General features: G+C 41.0%; 1 protein-coding gene across 1 annotated transcript in view; it reads right to left on the bottom strand.

The window, feature by feature from the left end:
* Positions 1 to 1,151: 1,151 nt before the first annotated feature.
* CFAP210 (cilia and flagella associated protein 210) overlaps positions 1,152 to 21,082 on the bottom strand; it is a 31,562-nt gene continuing 11,631 nt past the window's right edge. Inside the window, exons 5-8 of the mRNA XM_049772880.1 lie at positions 16,628 to 16,767; positions 9,700 to 9,892; positions 6,038 to 6,202; positions 1,152 to 1,496 (exon numbers count right to left, since the gene is read on the bottom strand). Coding sequence (XP_049628837.1) covers positions 1,152 to 1,496; positions 6,038 to 6,202; positions 9,700 to 9,892; positions 16,628 to 16,767 — 843 coding nt within the window. The remainder of the gene's footprint in view (positions 1,497 to 6,037; positions 6,203 to 9,699; positions 9,893 to 16,627; positions 16,768 to 21,082) is intronic.

Here is a 21,082-nt window from a genome sequence, read left to right as displayed (position 1 = left end):
TATGCTGCAAAGTGCTTTGGAATATTATTCATAATACCTGATACCATATGGATGAACCTTGAAAATGTTATTAAATGAGCCAAGTCAGAAACCCAAATCACATCTTTTTTGGGGGGGGGCACACCCATCGGCGCTCAGGGGTTACTTCTGGCTTTGCACTTAGAAATTACTTCTGGCAGGTTTGAGGGGCCAGTGGGATGCCAGGAATTGAAGGGTTAACCATGTGTAAGGCAAATGTCCTACCCACTGTGCTATTGCTCTGGCCCCTAGTTCTATTTTTCTGAACTCTCCCAAACAAAAGTCCTTGGAGGTAAAGTAGACTAGTAGTTTCCATGACTCAGAGAATGAAGACAAGTGCTTTCTTAATGGGTACAGAGTTTTCATCTGGAGCACTGGAAAAGTCGTAGAACTAGAGAATGGTAAGAGTTCCATGGTCTTATTAAATAATGCTGCTGAAAACTTTAATGACTAAAATCATACATTTTGTGTGATATATTTGTTTTGGAGCCATTCTCAGTGGGGCTCAGGGGCTGCTCCTGACTCTGTGCCTTTAGTTTGGTCCCAGTGGTGCTTTGGGAATTATCTGGTACTGGGAATCAAACCCAGCCTCCCTACAGAGTATACACTTTGGCCCTTTGAGCTATCTCACTATTTCTGTGGTGAGATATTTGACCAATATTAACAGGAGGGTTGGAGAGATTGTACAGTAGGGGACTTGCTTTACACCCCCAGCTGTCCTCAGTTCAATCAAGAGTCAGGAGTAAACTTTGAGCATCACCAGAAGTAGTCCCACCCCTCAAAAAATAATTAGGGGTCGGAGCAATAGCACAACAGTAGGGTGCTTGCCTTGCATACAGCTGACCCGACGTGAACCCAGGTTTGATTACTAGCATCCCATATGGTCCCCCGAGCCTGACAGGAGCGATTTCCAAGCACAGAGCCAAGAGTAACCCCTGAGCCACCCCAGGTGTGGCCAAAAATACCCAAAAAATAAAAAATAAATACATTAAAGGTAATCTGAAATAACCTTGGATGGTGAAGAATCAATTAGACAAAATAATCAGCTTTATTAAAAATTACAATCATAATTCTTATATTGTAGATCATACATTAGTTACAAATTAGTCTTCTGAATCTTAAAAATAATTTTTCTACCATATAAAACCTAGCCTTCCTTTGGATTTTTTTAAATTATTGTATTTTGATCCCTGAGAGTTAAAAGAAGGGAGCTGGACTCCAGTAGCATCATTTGCCTGATAGCTGGGTCTTAATCCACCCCTGTCCACAAAAATCGGTCCATGTCCACCACCAAATCCTTCTTGTGCAGCTTTTGCAAGAGGGTAAATATATTTGTTTGTTGATTCAGCCTCAAAATTAATTACTTCTCTGGCATAATCCTGAAATTCTTTATTCTTTTTATTCAGAAGAGCATTAGTATCTTGCCAGTACTCTAGTTCTGCTTGTTTTGCTTTTTGTGATTTCAAATTATTTTTAGCCTATTTGGGAAAGAAAGGAAATTATATTTTATATTAGTAAATAAGTTAACTATATATATATATATATATATATATATATATATATATATATATATATATATATATATATATACATACTGTTTTTGGGCCACACCAGTGGTGCTCAGGGGTTACTCCTGGCTATCTGCTCAGAAATAACTCCTGGCAGGCACAGGGGACCATATGGGATGCCAGGATTCGAACCAACCATCTTAGGTCCTGGATCAGCTACTTGCAAGGCAAATGCCACTGTGCTATCTCTTCAGTCCCTTTTTATTAATATTTTTATTTAAACAGCTTGATTACAAATACGATTGTAGTTGGGTTTCAGTCATGTAAAGAACACCCCCCTTCACCAGTGCAACATTCCCACCACCAATGTCCCAAATCTCCCTCCTCCCCACCTTCCACCCCCGCCTGTACTTGAGAGCTTTCTACTTCCCTCATTCTTAAATTTTCATTGTCTTCTCAGAATTTTGAAAATTATTTTGAGTTTGCTAAAAAATACTGTTTTGGAGCCGGAGCGATAGCACTGCAGGTAGGTAGGGCCTTACATGCAGCCAACCTGGGTTCAATCTCCAGCATCCCATATGGTCCCCCAAGCTTGCCAGGAGTGATTTATCAGTACCAAGCCAGGAGTAATCCCTGAGCCAGGCTGGGTGTGTCTCAAAAAGCCAAAAATAAAAATACTGCTTTTGTCTATTCATGAAAGTATTTTTCAAAATCAGTAACACATAAGCATAAATAATAGTAGGCTACGTCTAAGACTACCATAAATAGAAATTTCTGAGTTTACCCATATGATATGAAATACCAAATATTTTGTTGCTGAAAACCACCAAACTCAGCTGAACAGTAAAACAGAAGGCTCAAGAAGCAAGGACTAGCCCAGTAAGTCCTCAATGAATAACTTTAGTAGTACCATTGTGAGATATAACAATTATCAAAAACTGATTTTGGGGACCACAGAAATAGTACAGCAGTAGGGTGTTTGCCTTAATGCGGCCAACCAGGGAGAGACCTGGTTCAATTCCCCAGCATCCTATATGGTCCCCCAACTTGCCAGGGGCGATTTCTAAGTGCTGAGCCAGGAGTAACCCCTGAGCACTGCTGGGTGTGGCCCCAAAACCAATAAAGTTAAAAAATTTTTTGATTTTTATTGGTCTATTTTTATATTTCCATTTACCTTTGTGTTGTAACAAACAATATGAAATAAATGTGTGCCTGCAAATGGGTTGCAGGCTGGGGTGTATATATGGTAAATTGGAGATAGTAATGGAGGGAAAGTCACATAGGTGATAGGATTGGTATTGGAACTTTTTTGTTTGTTTTTGGGTCACACCCGGCAGCGCTCAGGGGTTACTCCTGGCTCTATGCTCAGAAATTGCTCCTGGCAGGCTCAAGAGGCCATATGGGATACTGGGATTTGAACCACTGACCTTCTTTTTTTTTTTTTTTTTTTTTGTTTTTGGTTTTTGGGCCACACCCGGTGACGCTCAGGGGTTACTCCTGGCTATGCGCTCAGAAGTCGCTCCTGGCTTGGAGGACCATATGGGACGCCGGGGGATCGAACCGCGGTCCGTCTCCTAGGCTAGCGCAGGTAAGGCAGGCACCTTACCTCGAGCGCCACCGCCCGGCCCCGAACCACTGACCTTCTACATGCAAGGCAAACACCTTACCCTATGCTATCTCTCCGGCTCCGGTGTTGGAACATTTAATGCTTGAAACAACTATTTTGAATAACTTGGTAAATCAGTTATATAATAGAAATAAATAAATAAGACATGCTGAGGAAAATCAGACTGCACAGAAATGGACAGGAAGCATATGCAAAGTTGTTCAGTATAAATCATTATTAGAGAAATGCATATGAAAACCACAATGAGATGCCACTTTAAATTCATTTTGGATGTGGGGTATAAGGAAAATAAAACAAAAGACATTATGTTAATAATACACACAAACAATAGAGGTGTAGGCCAGAAGGACCAGCCCATGATATAAAACTTACCACAAAGAGTGGTGAGTTCAGTTAGAGAAATAACTACACGAACACTTACCATGACAATGATAGTAAGAGAAAGAAATAGAATGCCTGTATAGAAGACAGGCAGTGAGTGGGTGGGAGAGGAAGGAAATAGAAGACACTGGTGGTGGAAAAGTTGCACTGGTGAAGGGGGTATGTACATTCTATGACTGAATCCCAAATACAAACATTTTTGTAACCACTGTGCTTAAATAACATTTTTTTGTTTGTTTTCTTTGGGTCATACCCGGCAGCACCCAGGGGTTACTCCTGGCTCTATGCTCAGAAATCGCTCCTGGCAGGCTCAGGGGACTATATAGGGTGCCAGGATTCGAATCATCGACCTTCTGCATGCAAGGCAAACGACTTACTTCCATGCTATCTCTCGGCCCTAAATAAATTATTTTTAAAAATAAATAAATTAGAGCCTGGAGAGATAGCACAGCGGTGGCATTTGCCTTGCAATCAGCTGATCCAGGACCAAAGGTGGTTGGTTGGAATCCCGGTGTCCCATATGGTCCCCCGTGCCTGCCAGGAGCTATTTCTGAGCAGACAGCCAGGAGTAACCCCTGAGCACCGTGGGTGTGGCCCAAAAACCAATAAATAAATAAATAAATTAGGGACCGAAGAGATAGCTTGGAGGTAAGGTGTTTACCTTGCATGCAGAAGGACGGTGGTTCAAATCCTGGCATCCCATATTGGTCCCTCAAGCCTGCCAGGAGAGATTTCTGAACATAGAGCCAGGAGTAACCCCTGAGTGCTGCAGGTTGTGACCAATAAATAAATAAATAAATAAATCAACACAGTGGTAGGGCGTTTGCCTTCCACAAGGCCAATCCAGGACAGACCTTGGTTCAATCCCCGGTGTCCCATATGGTCCCCTGAGCCAGGATCGATTTCTGAGTGCATAGCCAGGAGTAACCTCTGAGTTGCAGGTGTGACCCAAAAAGCAAAATAAATAAATAAATAAATAAATAAAAGAATAACGGGGCGAGAGAGTTAGCATAGTGGTAGGGCGTTTGCACAAAGCTGATTCAGGATGGATGGTAGTTGGAATCCCGGCATCCCATATGGTTTCCCGAGCGTGCCAGGATCAATTTTTTTTCTTTTCTTTTTTGGTTTTTGGGCCACACCCACGGTGCTCAGGGGTTACTCCTGGCTGTCTGCTCAGAAATAGCTCCTGGCAGGCACGGGGGACCATATGGGACACCGGGATTCGAACCAACCACCTTTGGTCCTGGATCGGCTGCTTGCAAGGCAAATACCGCTGTGCTATGTCTCCGGGCCCCAGGATCGATTTCTGAGCATAGGAGTAACCTCTGAGCACCGCCGGGTGTGACCCCCAAAATAAATAAATAAATAAATTAGGGGCTGAGAGATAATACAGTGGTAAGGCATTTTCCTTGCAAGCAGCTGATCCAGGATGGACGGTAGTTCATCTCAGCATCCCATATGGTTTCCTGTGCCTGCCAGGGGTCATTTCTGAGTGCAAAGCCAGGAATAACCCCTGAGCACCACCGGGTGTGACCAAAAAACAAAAAACAAAATAATTATTTTTGGTGACAACTGTATAAAGCAGTAATTTACAGAACAACCAAAGAAAATGATGGGAATTTTTTTTGTGGGGAGGAGCATTCCTGGTGATTCTAAGGGGTTACTAATGGATCTGTACTCAGAAATTATTCCTCTAAGTGCTTGGGGGAACCATATGAGAGGCCAGGGATTGAACCCAGGTCAGCTGCAAGTAAAGGAAGCAACTTACCTCTCTCTCCAGCCCCAAGTGATGGGAATTTAAGAAAACGGGAACCTTTGTACACTAGTTAACTAGTCTAACCACTGTAGAAAATGTATGGCGGTCCTTTAAAAAAAAAACTGAATATAGGGAAAGGAGGGATAGCACAGCGGTGTTTGCCTTGCAAGCAGCCGATCCAGGACCTAAGGTGATTGGTTCGAATCCCGGTGTCCCATATGGTCCCCCGTGCCTGCCAGGAGCTATTTCTGAACAGAAAGCCAGGAGTAACCCCTGAGCACCGTGGGTGTGGCCCAAAAACAAAAACAAAAACAAAAAAAATTAAATATTAAGGGGCTGGAGTGATAGCACAGTGGGTACAGCATTTGCTTTGCACATGGCTGACCTGGATTCTATCCACGATATCCCATATCTCATACCCCTGGAGCCTGCCAGGAGTAACCTTTGAGCACCGCTGAGTGTAGTCCAAAAATACACACAAAAATTAATCGGTTCATTTGCATTTTCCATAGTAAAGCACAATCTATACTAACGATAAATTATTGTGAAGAGACAAACCTTCCATGAGGAATCCAATTCTGATAAAAATAAAGAAATTAGCCTGTCAGTGTCTTCTGCATCACGACCATTATAACCACCTGACTTCTCCCAAACAAGGAAATTGCTTGGGAAAGCGAAAACTAGCAGGAAATTTTCCACCACATTATTTAGCACTGAATCAAGTTTAAAATCTTTAAAGACACTTACAATGTGCTGAACATGGGCCTCTTGAAGATCTCTACGTTCCTTAGCAGCTTTGAGTTTTTTCTCTTTTTCATGCTCATAGAAAATCTGATCTGCTTTCTTCATGGCTAACAATCGTTCTTTGCCCTCTATTTTACGTACTTTTTCTTGCTCCTCTTTATTTTTCATCTAGGTGAGAGAAAGCAAAGAGGAAAATTAAAACCAGTTTTTTGTTTGTTTGTTTGTTTGTTTTTTGGGCCACACTCGTTGCTCAGGGGTTACTCCTGGCTAAGCGCTCAGAAATTGCCCCTGGCTTAGGGAGACCATAGGGTACGCCAGGGGATTGAATCTCCATCCTTCCTTGGCTAGGGCTTTCAAGGCAGACATCTTACCTCTAATGCCACCTCACCGACCCCAACTAAAACCAGTTTTAGCAGCAATAAATGTTTCCTCAAGAATGTACTCCTGGGCCCAGAGAGATAACACAGCAGTGTTTGCATTGCAAGCAGTCGATCCAGGACCTAAGGTGGTTGGTTGGAATCCCGGTGTCCCATATGGTCCCCCGTGCCTGCCAGGAGCTATTTCTGAGCAAATAGCCAGGAGAAACCCCTGAGTACCGCCGGGTGTGGCCCAAAAACCAAAAAAAAAAAAAAAAAAAAGAATGCACTCCTGAGGCTGGAGAGATAGCATGGAGGTAGAGCATTTGCCTTGTATGCAAAGGACGGCAGTTTGAATCCCGGCATCCCATATGGTCCCCCGAGCCTGCCAGGAGTGATTTCTGAACACAGAGCCAGGAGTAACCCTTGAGTGCTGCTGGGTGTGACCCCAAAACAAAACAAAACAAAAAAGAATGCTGAGCTAACATCAGCACAGAGTCCCACCCAGTGTACTTATTTTTTCTATTTCCTGAATATCAGGAAAAACCTAATAAAAACTCAAGTAAAGTAATATTGTCTTAAAAAATACTGTAAGATAGACAGGGCTCTCTGCATTGCCCTTTAATTGTGAGATGAAACTAGAGGACGCTCCACATCCTGACTTCAGATATGCAGATTCCAGGATCTTTAATACAGAAACATGATACCAACAACAGAGACTGTGAAAAATAAAACTGTGTTGGCACAACAGACAATGTCTTGGATTGGACAAACTAGCTTGCCTGGAACCTAGAGTTGGTCTTATGCCAGGAAACTTCAGGGGTAGGGTCTCTTTGTATTTAGAATAAGGTTATTCCTTTCCATGTCCCTCATATTTTGGTGTGCCTATGCAAGCAATAATTGCCACTCTAACACCGTTTTTACTATGCTCCTTTGACTCTAATCCTTAAAAAAAACCCACTTAAACTTTTTGTTGTTGTTGTTGGCAGCCAGAGGCCTCCAGAGGGGGGGAGAGGGAGAGGGAGAGGGAGAGGGAGGGGGAGAGAGAGAGGGAGAGAGAGAGAGAGAGAGAGAGAGAGAGAGAGAGAGAGAGAGAGAGAGAGAGAGAGAGAGAGAGAGAGAGAGAGCCCACTTAAGCTTTTGAGGTTAACTTAAACTAATATGCATGTGCATGGAAATGTAAAAAAATACTATGCCAGGCCCAGAGAGATAGCACAGTGGCGTTTGCCTTGCAAGCAGCCGATCCATGACCAAAGGTGATTGGTTCGAATCCCGGTGTCCCATATGGTCCCCCGTGCCTGCCAGGAGCTATTTCTGAGCAGACAGCCAGGAGTAACCCCTGAGCACAGCCGGGTATGGCCCAAAAACAAACAACAACAACAACAACAACAAAAATACTATGCCAGGGCCAGTGAGATGGCGCTAGAGGTAAGGTGTCTGCCTTGCAAGCGCTAGCCAAGGAAGGACCATATGGTCCCCCAAGCCAGGGGCAATTTATGAGCCCTTAGCCAGGAGTAACCCCTGAACATCAAATGGGTGTGGCCCAAAACAAAACAAAAAAAATACTATGCCTCTAATGTTTAAGGAGTTACATAATTTTTATGGCTTTGGATTGCCTTGTGTGCTGCTAAGAAATATTATAATGTATTACAATCTGGAGACTTGAGGGACAAAGTAATTGTACATAGGTTCTGTTTTATTATCTTAATGTTCTTTGGCTGAAAGTTCCAAGTTAAGATATCAGCAAGGGGACTTCTTCTGAGAATTATGTTATGGGTGATTGTCCTCCCACTGTAACTTTACCTTGTCCTCTTTCTTTGCATCTTTGTTCTCATAATTAAAAATAAAAAATTATAAAAAAAATACTGTAAGATAAAAACCAGACCATCTCAAGGTAGGAAAATCTTTTTTTTTTTTAATTTTGTTTTTGGTCACACCTGGCAGCACTCAGGGGTTACTCCTGGCTCTATGCTCAGAAATTGCTCCTGGCAAGCTTCGGGGGACCTGACGGGATGCCAGGATTTGAACCACCGTCCTTCTGCATCTAAAGCAAATGCCTTACTGCTGTGCTATCTCTCCAGCCCCAGGAAAATCTTTAAAAGTAAAAAATACCTATGACATTTGTAAACGGTTCCATTTAAATGTTAGGACTGTATTCATGAAGGACACTAATTTTGAAGAATAAAGAAATATGAAATATGGGCCCGGAGAGATAGCACAGCGGCATTTGCCTTGCAAGCAGCCGATCCAGGACCTAAGGTGGTTGGTTCAAATCCCGGTGTCCCATATGGTCCCCCGTGCCTGCCAGGAGCTATTTCTGAGCAGAAAGCCAGGAGTAACCCCTGAGCACCGCCGGGTGTGACCCAAAAACCAAAAAAAAAAAAAAAAACCAAAAAAAAAAAAAAAAAAAGAAATATGAAATAGGTACTCAGAGATATGAGTAAGCGGTTGAATACATGTTTTGCATCTGTGAGACTCCAGGGTTTGATTTGATGTTCATCATCTCTCTCTCTCTCTCTCTCTCTCTCTCTCTCTCTCTCTCTCTCTCTCTCTCTCTCTCTCTCTCTCTCTCTCACATACACACACACACACACACACACACCACAATATGGAAATACAATAAGATAATTTTCACTTTTTATCTTAAGAGAATTTAAATGAAAATTATATTAAATGGAGGCTGTGGAACTAGTTAAGAATCTTGGGCACATGCCTTACAAGCATAGGGACCCTAGTTAAATTCCAGAATCACATGGTCCTCAGAGCACTATTGTATTTGGCCCTGATGACCTTCAGCATCACTCAAACCTAAAAATAATCTTAGAATTTTCATGGCCCTTTAGTGCTACTTGGAACCCTCAAATGGATAGTAAATAAAGAAAAAATTTACGTTTCTTATTGTTCTAAAATAAATTAATATTTTGCATTTGTAAATATTTTATTTGTAATTCATGTATTGTTATAATATAAACAGCCTGATTTCATGACTAGAGGAAGATTATTTGTACATTGTATTTTAAATCACTGCCCTTTTTTGTGAGAAAGCTCAGAGCGATTAGAAACTATAGGAGATGGGGCCGGAGAGATAACATGGAAGTAGGGCATTTGCCTTGCATGCAGAAGGTCATTGGTTCAAATCCCAGCATCCCATATGGTCCCCCGAGCCTGCCAGGAATGATTTCTGAGTCTGGAGCCAGGAGTAACCCCTGAGCGCTGCCGGGTATAACCCAAAAACCAAAAAGAAAAAAGGCAAGTATAGGAGGAAGAGATTACATTTGTTTTTTAGTTTCTATTTATTGAATTGCTTACCATAATTTCCCTATGTTCTGCAATTGCTTTGAATTCTGCTTCTCTTTTTTCCATTTTTTCTTGTTCTCTTTTTTGCCATTCAGCCTCAGCTTCTGCAGTATCTCTAGCAATAATCAAATCTTCATTGTCAACTTTTGCACTCATTAGTGCAGTCAGTAAGTTTTTTATTCTTTCTCTCCGTTCTTCCTCTTGCCTGTAACAAAAATACCCATCACTTATCAAATCTTCATAGATTCATTGTGAAGCCAAGATTAAGTTAATTAAGAAGGCAGATATTTCATAGTCTCTTACAAAACTAAAATAATCCCAATTGATCCTTTTATATATAGAGTGACTTTTATATATTTGTGGTACTGGGGGATCACTCCCAGTGCAATCTTGGGAGGCCTTGCAGTGCCAGAATCGATCCCGCACCTCCTATGTGCCAAACAAGCATTCTAGACAGGAAGTCACAGCCCAGTACTGCATGTTGTAAATGGATGTTTTTGTTGTTTTAAGTGATTTGTTTAATATTTTAGTCTTTATTGAGGTATATAATGTTAATGATAGGTTCATGCATACATCATTCCAACACTACACAGAAACCACTTTCTTCACCAAGGCCTCAAAGTTCCCTCTTGTTTACCACTCCCACCCCCTTAAGCTCAGTTCTGTGGATCAATTCTCCAGTTCTTTTGCCTTTGTTGTTCCCTGACTGTGCATATTTAAATATCATGAGAGATTGTTCTGTATCTGCCCCTTTCCTTCTCTTTTTTTTTTTGGGGGGGGTCACACCCAGCAGTGCTCAGGGGTTACTCCTGGCAGGCTCTGGGGGCCATATGGAATGCCAGGAATTAAATCCAGGTCTGTCCTGCGTTGGCCACATGGAAGGCCCTACCCCTGTTCTATCGCTCTAGTCCCAGCCTCTTTCCTTCTGACAGTCTCCACTCAGCAATGAATATACCCTTTAGTTCCAACAATGTAGCAGAAAACTGCATGATTTTGTCCTTTTTTGCAGCTTTATAGTATTCTATTGTGTGTGTATATATACTGCAACTTCCCAGATCATTCAACCATGTTGGGCATTTAGGTTGTTTACATATCTTTGCCACTGTATTAAGTACTTCAATGAAAATAGGGGTGCATATATCCTTTCAAGTCAATGTTTTTTTTTTTCCCTTTTGGAGTAGATGCCAAGAAGTGGTGTCACTGGGTCAGATGGAACTTTTATTCCTACTTTTTGAGAAATCTCCAATTTGCTTCCCACAGAGGTTGAATTAGGTAACATTCCCACCAACAGTCAATGACGGTTTCTTTCTCACTTAACTAGATTTGTTTTGTTTTGTTTTGTTTTTTTTGTCCACATCTGGCAGTGTCCAGGGATTACTCTTGGCTTAGCACTCAGGAATCACTTCTGTAGGTTCTTGGGAACCATATGGGATGCCAAAAAATTGAACAACCCACATTGGCCATATATAATGCAAGCACCTTACCCTAGACCAGCGCCCCACTATTTGAGAACCACTGCCTTAGACTATTGCTCCAAACCCATTCATCTGGATTTTTTGGGGGGGTCACACCCGGCAGCGCTCAGGGGTTACTCCTGGCTCTATACTCAGAAATCACTCCTGGCAGGCTCAGGGGACCATATGGGATGCCAGGATTTGAATCATCATCCTTCTACATGTAAGGCAAACACTCTACCTCCATGCTATCTCTCCGGCCCCAATGTTTTTGTTGTTGTTGTTGTTGTTGTTTTTTAAATCTAATGGTGCTTAAAGGCTACTCCTCATTTTGTACTCACATATTGTCTTGGTGGTATTAGTCCATGCAGCACTGGGAATAGAACCTAGGCCTCCTGCATGCAAAGTATGTACTTAGCCTGCAGAAATAGCTCCATAAATGGAAAAATTGTAAGTTTACTCTTAAAGTATATTTACAACTCCAAAGGGAACCATGATATGATCTTGTGTGTATATATTAAATGTGAAAAAGTATATTTACAATTCCAAAGGGAACCATGATATGATCTTGTGTGTATATATTAAATGTAGAAGTGTTAGGTGTATGTATGGAAATGAAGTATTTACTTTCAGCTTCCACAATTTAAATTTTTTTTGTTTTTGGGCCACACCTGGCAGTGCTCAGGGGTTACTCCTGGCTCTGTGCTCAGAAATTGCCCTTAGCAGGCTCAGGGGACCATATGTGATGCCAGGGATCAAAATCAGGTCTGTCTCAGGTTGGCTACATGCTCTACAACTGTGCTATTACTCCAGCCCCAATTAAAAAAATAATTTGGGGGGGGGTTTGGGCCACACCTATTTGACGCTCAGGGGTTACTCTTGGCTATACGCTCAGAAATTGCCCCTGGCTTGGGGGGACCATATGGGACGCCAGGGGATCAAACCACAGTCCATCCTATGCTAGTGCTTGCAAGACAGACAACTTACCTCTAGCACCACCTTCCCAGCCCCAATTAAAATATTTTTAATATTGTTTCTTTTACTTTACTTGTGATGTTAGAGGCTTAGCTTATAAAGCAAATCCAGAACCTAGCTTTAAATAAAATCTCAAAAATAAGTTGTCAAAATGATCACAACCCAAATAAACGTATCATTGAGTGGCACTTGAGGGATGTGATTGATTTTTTTCCCTTTACAATGTAGGAGTCCAGTCATCTGTATGGATAAACTCTTCTCTAAGCCAAAGCCAAACATGGGTGCCTTGCACTTTATATAACTGCATATTTGTTGACGGAATAGAGGGAGGACATTATCATTTGAAAGATTGGCCCAAAACCTTGTTTTTAATTAGCTGTGAAAAATGCACTACTTTATGGAGTGAATTTGCAAAGCAATGTGAGCAAAATCATGAAAAAGGACATGGTAAATGCCCAAGGAAACAAGAATCTATATGGGAAAAGGACATTTTTTTCAAACAACTAAACAAGCAAAGAATGATAAATTCTATGCAAAGTTAAAATGCGATAGGGGGGTGGGCCGGAGTGCGCAGTGCAAGGCGCAGGACAGACCACAGTTTAATCCCCAGTGTCCCATATGGTTCCCCAGCCAGTAGCGATTTCTGAATGCATAGCCAGGAGTAAACCCTGATTGTCACAGGGTGTGGTCCAAAAAATAAAAAAAAAAGTGATTAGTTTCTCCCACTCAGTGGATGGCTCTTGTATCCAGGGCACTATTTCCTTTGAGGTGCAGAAGCTTCTCAGTTTAATATGTTCCTATCTATTTATATCTGCTTCCACTTGTTTGGAGAGTGCTGTTTCCTCCTTAAAGATGCCTTTAGTCTCAATGTCATAGAGTGTTTTACCTACGTGTTGTTCTATATATATTATAGTTTCAGGTCTGATATCAAGGTCTTTAATCCATTTGGATTTGACCTTCATATGTAGTGTTAGCTGAGGGTCTGAGTTTGCTTTTTTGCAAGTGGTTAACCAGTTGTGCCAACATCACTTGTTGAAGAGGCTTTCCTTGCTCAATTTAGGATTTCTTGCTCCTTTATCAAAAATTAGGTGACTGTATATCTGAGGAACATTCTCTGAGTACTCAAGCCTATTCCACTGATCTGAGGGTCTGTCATTATTCCAATACCATGCTGTTTTGAAAACTATTGCTTTGTAGTACAGTTTAAAATTGGGGAAAGTAATGCCTCCCATATTCCTTTTCCCAAGGATTGCTTTAGCTATTCTAGGGTGTTTATTGTTCCAAATGAATTTCAGAAGTGTTTGATCCACTTCTTTGAAGAATGTCATGGGTATCTTTAGAGGGAATTATTTACCCAATACTCATCAGATAAGGGGTTAATATTCAATATATACAAGGCACTGATGGAACTTTACAAGAAAAAAAATCTAATTCCATCAAAAAATGGGGAGAAGTAATGAACAGATACTTTGTCAAAGAAGAAATACAAATGGCCAAAAGGCACATGAAAAAATGCTCCACATCACTAATCATCAGGAAAATGCAAATCAAAACAACTATGAGGTACCATCTCACACCACAGAGATTGGTGCACATCACAAAGAATGAGAACAAGTAGTGCAGGCAGAGTTGTGGAGTGAAAGGAACTCTTATTCACTGCTGGTGGGAATGCTGTTTAGTCCAACCTTTATGGAAAGCAATACTGAAATTCCTCTAAAAACTGGAAATTGAGCTCCCATATGATCCAGCTATACTACTCCTAGGGACACAAAAATACACTACAAAAATCTATTCCTCATACCTATATTCATTGCAGCACTATTTACAATACCCAGACTCTGGAAACAATCAAGATGCCCTCCAAACAGATGAATGGATAAAGAAACTGTGGTACATATACACGATGGAATATTATGCAGCCATGAGGAGAAATGAAGTCATGAAAATTTCCTATACATGGATGTACATGGAATCTATTATGCTGAGTGAAATAAGTCAGAGGGAGAGAGATAGACGCAGAATAGTCTCACTCATCTATGGATTTTAAGAAAAAAGACGGGCCCGGAAAGATAGCACAGCAGTGTTTGCCTTGCAAGCAGCCAATCCAGGACCAAAAGTGGTTGGTTCGAATCCCGGTGTCCCATATGGTCCCCCGTGCCTGCCAGGAAGTATTTCTGAGCAGACAGCCAGGAGTAACCCCTGAGCACCGCTGGGTGTGGCCCAAAGACCAAAAAAAAAAAGAAAAAAGAAAAATAAAAGACATTCATGTGATAATTCTCAGAGACAAAAGAGAGGAGGACTGGAAGGTCTAGCTCATGACATGAAGCTCACCACAAAGAGTGATGAGTAAATTAGAGAAATAACTATACTGAGAACTATCATAATGAAGTGAATGAATGAGGGAAGTAGAAAGTCTGTCTAGAGTACAGGCAGGGGTGGGGTGGGGAGGAGGGAGATTTGGGACATTGGTGAAGGGGAGTGTTCTTTATATGACTGAAACCCAACTACAATCATGTTTGTAATCAAGGTGTTTAAATAAAGATATTAATTTAAAAAAGAAAAAATATTAGAAAGCAAAAAAAAGTGACATGGGGAAATAAGGAAGGATTATTTTTAGAAAATGTGACATTTGTCTAAGTTTTCCAAAATATTTTAATACTGCTATTGATTGACTTCTATATGCCAAGTACTATTCCAGGTACTGGGGACATAACAGAAAAATAAACCCAAAACAGAGGCCAGAGAGATGGCATGGAGGTAGGGCGTTTGCTTTCCATGCAGAAGGACAGTGATTCGAATCCCGGCATCCCTATGGTCCCCTGAGCCTGCCAGGAGCGACTTCTGAGCGTAGAGCCAGGAGTGGCCCCTGAGTGCTGCCAGGTGTGACCCAAAAACTAAAAAGAAAAGAAAAGAAAAAGAAACCCAAAACAAAACAAAAACCCTTAAAAATCCATGCCCTCGTGAAGTTTTCATGAGGTAGACAGATAGTAAACAAAATAGATCATTAAAATGGATGGTGCTCAGAGGCCTCCAGGAAAATTTTAGTGGATGATTCAGGGAGCCATATGGGATGCTGTAATTGAATCCGGGTCAGTTGTGTGCAAGGCAAGCCCCTGGGCTGCTGTATTATCACTTCAGCCCCAGGAAGTCAATTATTTAAAGTCAGGGAAGACCTCCATGAAAAGGCAATATGTGAATTATGATCTGAAAGAGTGAAGGGAAGTGAGCATGCCCAGAGAGGCACCAGGAGCAAACAAACCAATGTGAATGACAGAGAAGAAAAAAAAAAAAAGGAAAGATGAGGGCTATGAAATCACCTTCCTGGCCAGGTGAGAAGCAGATTAGTGAAGAGCTTACAGACCCATAGCAGACTTCATGCAGATGAAAAGCCACCAGATGCATTTGTATAGAGAAAAGTATAGTTCAGTTATAGAAACACAATGTAAGGTCTCCTCTCTCTCACTCACTGCTCACTAAGTTAAACAATGACCCTTAAGCATTTGATGGATGCTTCGTTTTTAACATCTCATTTCATCTCTATTGGGGTAAGATTGCTGGCTACTCTCTTCTTACTGAAATTTTGCTCCCTTGCTATTTCTCTGGTTTTGCTCCAATATCAATACATCATTCTTTGTTTTCACATCACCCTCTTGTTCCATTTGACCCTTAAATATAGACTCCCCTAGGGACTACGTCATCTACCCACTTGAGGTTAGTTCACCTATATCCACAACTTCCAATAACACTTACATATGAATGGTTCATAAAGCCCTCACTATCTTATACCCTTCCAGAGAAGACAGTTCCAGGATTTCAACCATCTACCAGATACATGTCCTTGTTATTTAAGTAACCCCAACTCACATGCTTCAAACCAAAATCATGTAATTTATTATCCAATTTGCATATAAGATAACGAGTCCTTAATTCTCAAAACAACTTTTTTCATTTCTTGTTTGTTTGTTTTGGGTTTTGGGCCACACCCGGCAGTGCTCAGGGGTTACTTCTGGCTCTGTGCTCAGAAATTGCTCCTGGCTTGGGGACCATATGGGATATCAGAAATCAAACCAGGTCCATCCTGAGTCTGCCGTGTGCAAGGTAAACACCCTACCACTATGCTATCTCTCCAGCCCCCCTTTTTTCACTTTTGCTTATTTACTTAGTAGTGCTAGGAGTCAAACCTAGGGCCTCAATCATAAGAGGCACTCAGGAGCCAGAGACATAGCATGGAGATAAGGCATTTGCCTTGCATGCAGAAGGACGGTGATTCGAATCCCGGCAGCCCATATGGTCCCCTGAACCTGCTGGGGGTGATTTCTGAGCGTAGAGCCAGGACTAGTCCCTGAGCGCTGCCGGGTGTGACCCAAAAACCAAAAAACTAAATTAAATAATATAAAAAAGAGGCACTCACTCTTGGTATTGAGTTAAATCCCCAGTCACAAATTCTGATTTATAATACATCAATTTAAGATGCTATTTTATTAGTTACAGAAATTATTTGAACGGCTTACTTTTGTCTTTCCATTTCTTTTTCTATCCCAACTTTTGCAAGATGTTTTTTTGCTTTGATAAATCTTCTAGTCTTTTCTTCTTCTTCTTCTTGATGCTGCTGTTCTACTGCTTTAATGATATTTTTATCATTTATATGTTCCTAGGGGAAGATAATGTATATCAACTGCAAAAAAGAGTACCTTTCAACATACAAGTATCTAGTAAGAACCTGTCAGAAAGATACATTTTATTTTTCTTAGAAACTTATCCCATAATGATCCAAATGTGCATTAAATTTTATGTACCGGGCCCAGAGAGATAGCACAGCGGTGTTTGCCTTGCAAGCAGCCGATCCAGGACCAAAGGTGGTTGGTTCAAATCCCGGTGTCCCATATGGTCCCCCGTGTCTGCCAGGAGCTATTTCTGAGCAGACAGCCAGGAGTAACCCCTGAGCACCACTGGGTGTGACCCAAACCCCCCCCCAAAAAAATTTATGTACCAAGGCAGGAGAGAGAGTATGGAGGTAGAGCATTTGCCTTGCATGCAGAAGGACGGTGATTCAAATCCCGGCATCCCAAGCCTGCCAGGAGTAACCAACCCTGAGTGCTACCAGGTGTGGCCCAAAACCCAAAAAAAAAAAAAAAAGTTTTATGTACCAAGTGCTTCCTCTCAGTTACTTATAATGAGAAAAATGAAAACAATCTCTACATATTCAATAATGGAGAAATGGTTAAATTATACTGAGTGGCATGGCAAGATACATATAATATGCAAAAAGACTATATAGCATTTTTAGGTTTTTGTTTGTTTTGTTTTTATTTGTTTGTTTGGGGGTTTTAGGTCACACCCAACAGTGCTCAAGAGTTACTCCTGGCTTTGTGCTCAGAAATCGATCCTGGCAGGCTTCGAGGACCATATAGGATGCCAGGAATAAAACTTAGGTCCATCCTGGGTTGGCTGTGTGCAAGGCAAATGCCCTAATGCTGTGCTATTGCTCTGGCCTTGCATATTTTAGTTTTTAAGAGGAACTATATCAAAATTTAACAGTAGTTATCTCTGGGGTATGAGATTGTGGGAGGCTTTTCTACATTCTTATTTGGGGGGGCACACCTGGTGATGCTCAGGGGTTACTCCTGGCTATGTGCTCAGAAATTGCTCTTGGGTTGGGGGACCATATGGGATGCCGGAAGATTGAACTGTGGTCTGTCCTAGGCTAGTGCACATAAGGCAGATGCCTTACCCCTTGCACCATTGCTCTGGCCCAGTTTTTTTTTTTTTTTTTTTTTACATTCTTAATGTTTTTCTTTACTTTCAGAGATCTCGTTTATTTATAAATAAGAATAGTCAGAAAATACATTAAAGGGGCTTGAGTGACAACATAATGGATAGGGTGTTTGCCTTACATGTGGTCAACCCTGTGCAACAGGTTTTATCCCTGGATCCCATATAGTCCCCTGAGTTTGCCATGAGTAATTTCTGAGTGCAGAGCCAGGAGTAATACCTGAGCACTGCCAGGTGTGACCAAAAAATAAAATAAAGGAAAATACATTAAAACATACCATTTTTATTGTCTCAATACTTAAGTTACATGGCACACAAATTTTAAATATTTTAAAGATACACACTTTATGAAAAGTGTCCTTCCTATTCCATGCCCTCTCTGCCTGTTTCTAATTTCCTCCACCAGGCTTAACTGCTATGAAACTTGTTTCTTGTCCAATATTTTTTGCACATTTATAAGAAAATATAGAGAGTATGTGTTAATTACATAAACAATTATTTTTAAAACAAAGCAAAATATAATAAAATCTGCTCATATTATCATGTACTCAATGAGACCACCTGAAATAAGGAGCACACCTAGCACACAGCTAACCCTGGTTCCATCCCTGGCACAAGCATCATCATCTGTTATGGCCCTGGAGGCTCCCAAACAGCACTCGTGGCCCAGGTGATTCCAGATCTGTAGGTCTCAATCAGAACCACATCCTTGGACCACAACCCGGTTGCTTGAGAGTTGCTGAAGGGGCCCTTGGACTTCCTAAGCACAGTTTTAAATGCTTCTACCAGAAGAATAGGCAACTTTAAGTACTTTAATAGTGGGGCCGGAGAGATAGCATGGAGGTCAGGCATTTGCCTTTCATGCAGAAGGTCGGTGGTTCGAATCCCAGCATCCCATATGGTCCCCTGAGCCTGCCAGGAGCGATTTCTGAGCATAGAACCAGGAGTAACCCCTGAGTGCTGCCGGGTGTGACCCAAAAACCAAAAAAAAAAAAAAAAAAAAAAGTACTTTAATAGCCTGGCATGTGAAAGTCCCTTCTGTTCATAACCTGTTCCCTTCTTTCTTCTTTCCTAAATAAGACTATTTTACATCAAAGTAAATAAACTCAAAATAATATATTGATTTATTGTTATTCTAAGTGGAATTCAATTCAATATTAAAGTTAATAGTTCCCCAACATTTAATAGTAGTTCCCCAATATTTAGATCCTCAATATTTGGGAGTGGAGTTGAACTACACCTGTGCTCAGGACTGATTCTGCTCTGATTGGGCATCACCCTGGAAGTGCTCAAAGGCTTTGGGTTGGCTACATGCAAAATTAATTAAAATATTCTATATTGGGGCTTTTGCCTTGAACACAGCCAACACAGGACAAACCCTGGTTCGAATCCCAGCATACCATATGGTCCCCCGAGCCTGCCAGGAGTGACTTCTGAGTGCAGGGTCTAGAATAACCCCTGAGCGCCGCTAGGTGTGACCCAAACCCAAAAATATATATATTCTATAACAAGGAACATAACTATGAAATTGTGAACTTGAAGAGATAAGAAAAGAGAAACATCTCTCAGAAGAACATAGAGGGAAGAGAGAGAGAGAAAGAGAGAGAGAGAGAGAGAGAGAGAGAGAAGAGAAAGAAATGTTTAAGGACAGTAAGGAGATAGAGAGAAACCTTTGTCAGAAGAACAGATAGAAGAGGTCAGAGTGGTGGCACAAGCTATAGGGCATTTGCCTTGCATGCACTGACCTAGGATGGTTTGATTCCCTGGCATCCCATATGGTCCCCCAACCAGGAGCGATTTCTGAGTGCATAGCCAGGAGTGACCCCTAAACGTCACCAGGTGTGGCCCAAAAACCAAAAAATAAAAAATAAAAATAAAAAAGAACAGAGAGAGAATATGTAGACAGACATAGAAAAACAGACAGAGAGAAGTGAAGAGCAGAAAATAACCCAGCAGATCACATAGAAAAGGTGAAAACCATAAGTGGCACCATATTTCTCAGCAGCAATACTGGAAGTAAGAAAATTATGAAGTCATAAATAAAGAATGTAGATTAGTGAGCATGGAATTTTATATACAACAATATGTAAAGTTTAGATGATATTGCCTTTATGTAAGAAATAAAAATTTTACTTCCTGTAAAAAAAACTTTTCTTAGGAAGCTATTTAAACATATACTGCAGCAAGATGAAGGACTAAACCAAGGAGGAAGACATTACCTTCAGGAAAGAGACACTGCCACTCAGGCTGGTGACATAGGGATGTTCCAGAATGATAGCAGAGAAGCAGCCTAGAGACCTGAAGCAGTCCAGAAGAAAGAAAAGGATGGAGAATTCCAGGTGGGGAAAACAGAAAAGTAGCAGAGACCATTTTATGTAACTTAATGGAACTTTTAAAAACTATATTTGATATGATATGATTGATGGAACAAATGGGGTAAATTAAGTCTACAGTCATCAAGAAAATTGAAAGACATTTAAAAAATAAAAAAATTGAAAGACATTTTAATCATAAAAATTATGTATGAAAGTATAATCATAAACATTTCTCAGCTCTTTATAGAATAATATACACATATAATCTTAGTAATCTAACTAAAACTATGATATAATTATTTTGGAGGGACAGAAAATAGGAAGGTATCAGAAAGGAGCTGATCCTCACTTATAGGGCAGAGGCATAAAATATCTAGACATGTAAAATGAAGGTACAGATTTTTAGAATCCAACATGCACTTTTAAATATAAATTTTCAAATATTTAAAACTGAATTCTATGTCAGAAGATACAGCTAAATGACTTAGGAGTGGTTTCCTCTATGAAGCAGTAGAGGTGAAACAAAGTACAGCTACTCTTATTTATTTATTTATTTATTTATTTTGGTTTTGGGGTCACACCTGGCAGCTCTACACTCAGAAATCGCTCCTGGCAGGGTTGGGGGACCATATGGGCTGTCGGAATTCGAACCACCATCCTTCTGCATGCAAAGCAAATGCCCTACCTCCATGCTATCTCTCCGGCCGAGCTACTCTTTCATGAAAGTTTGTAGTGCTATTTGATATTTTAGGTGAGCATGTATAACTTCAATAAATTCTATTTTAAGGGACTGGAGTGATAATACAGCAGGCAGGGTCCTTACCTTGCATGTGGCTGACCTGAGTTTGATATCTGGCACACATGTTTTCCTACATCTGT

The sequence above is a fragment of the Suncus etruscus genome, chromosome 5 (genome assembly GCF_024139225.1).
Source record: "Suncus etruscus isolate mSunEtr1 chromosome 5, mSunEtr1.pri.cur, whole genome shotgun sequence".
NCBI lineage: Eukaryota > Metazoa > Chordata > Mammalia > Eulipotyphla > Soricidae > Suncus > Suncus etruscus.
The sequence above is the reverse complement of the archived record's forward strand: the minus strand, read 5'-3'. Positions and strand labels throughout refer to the sequence as shown.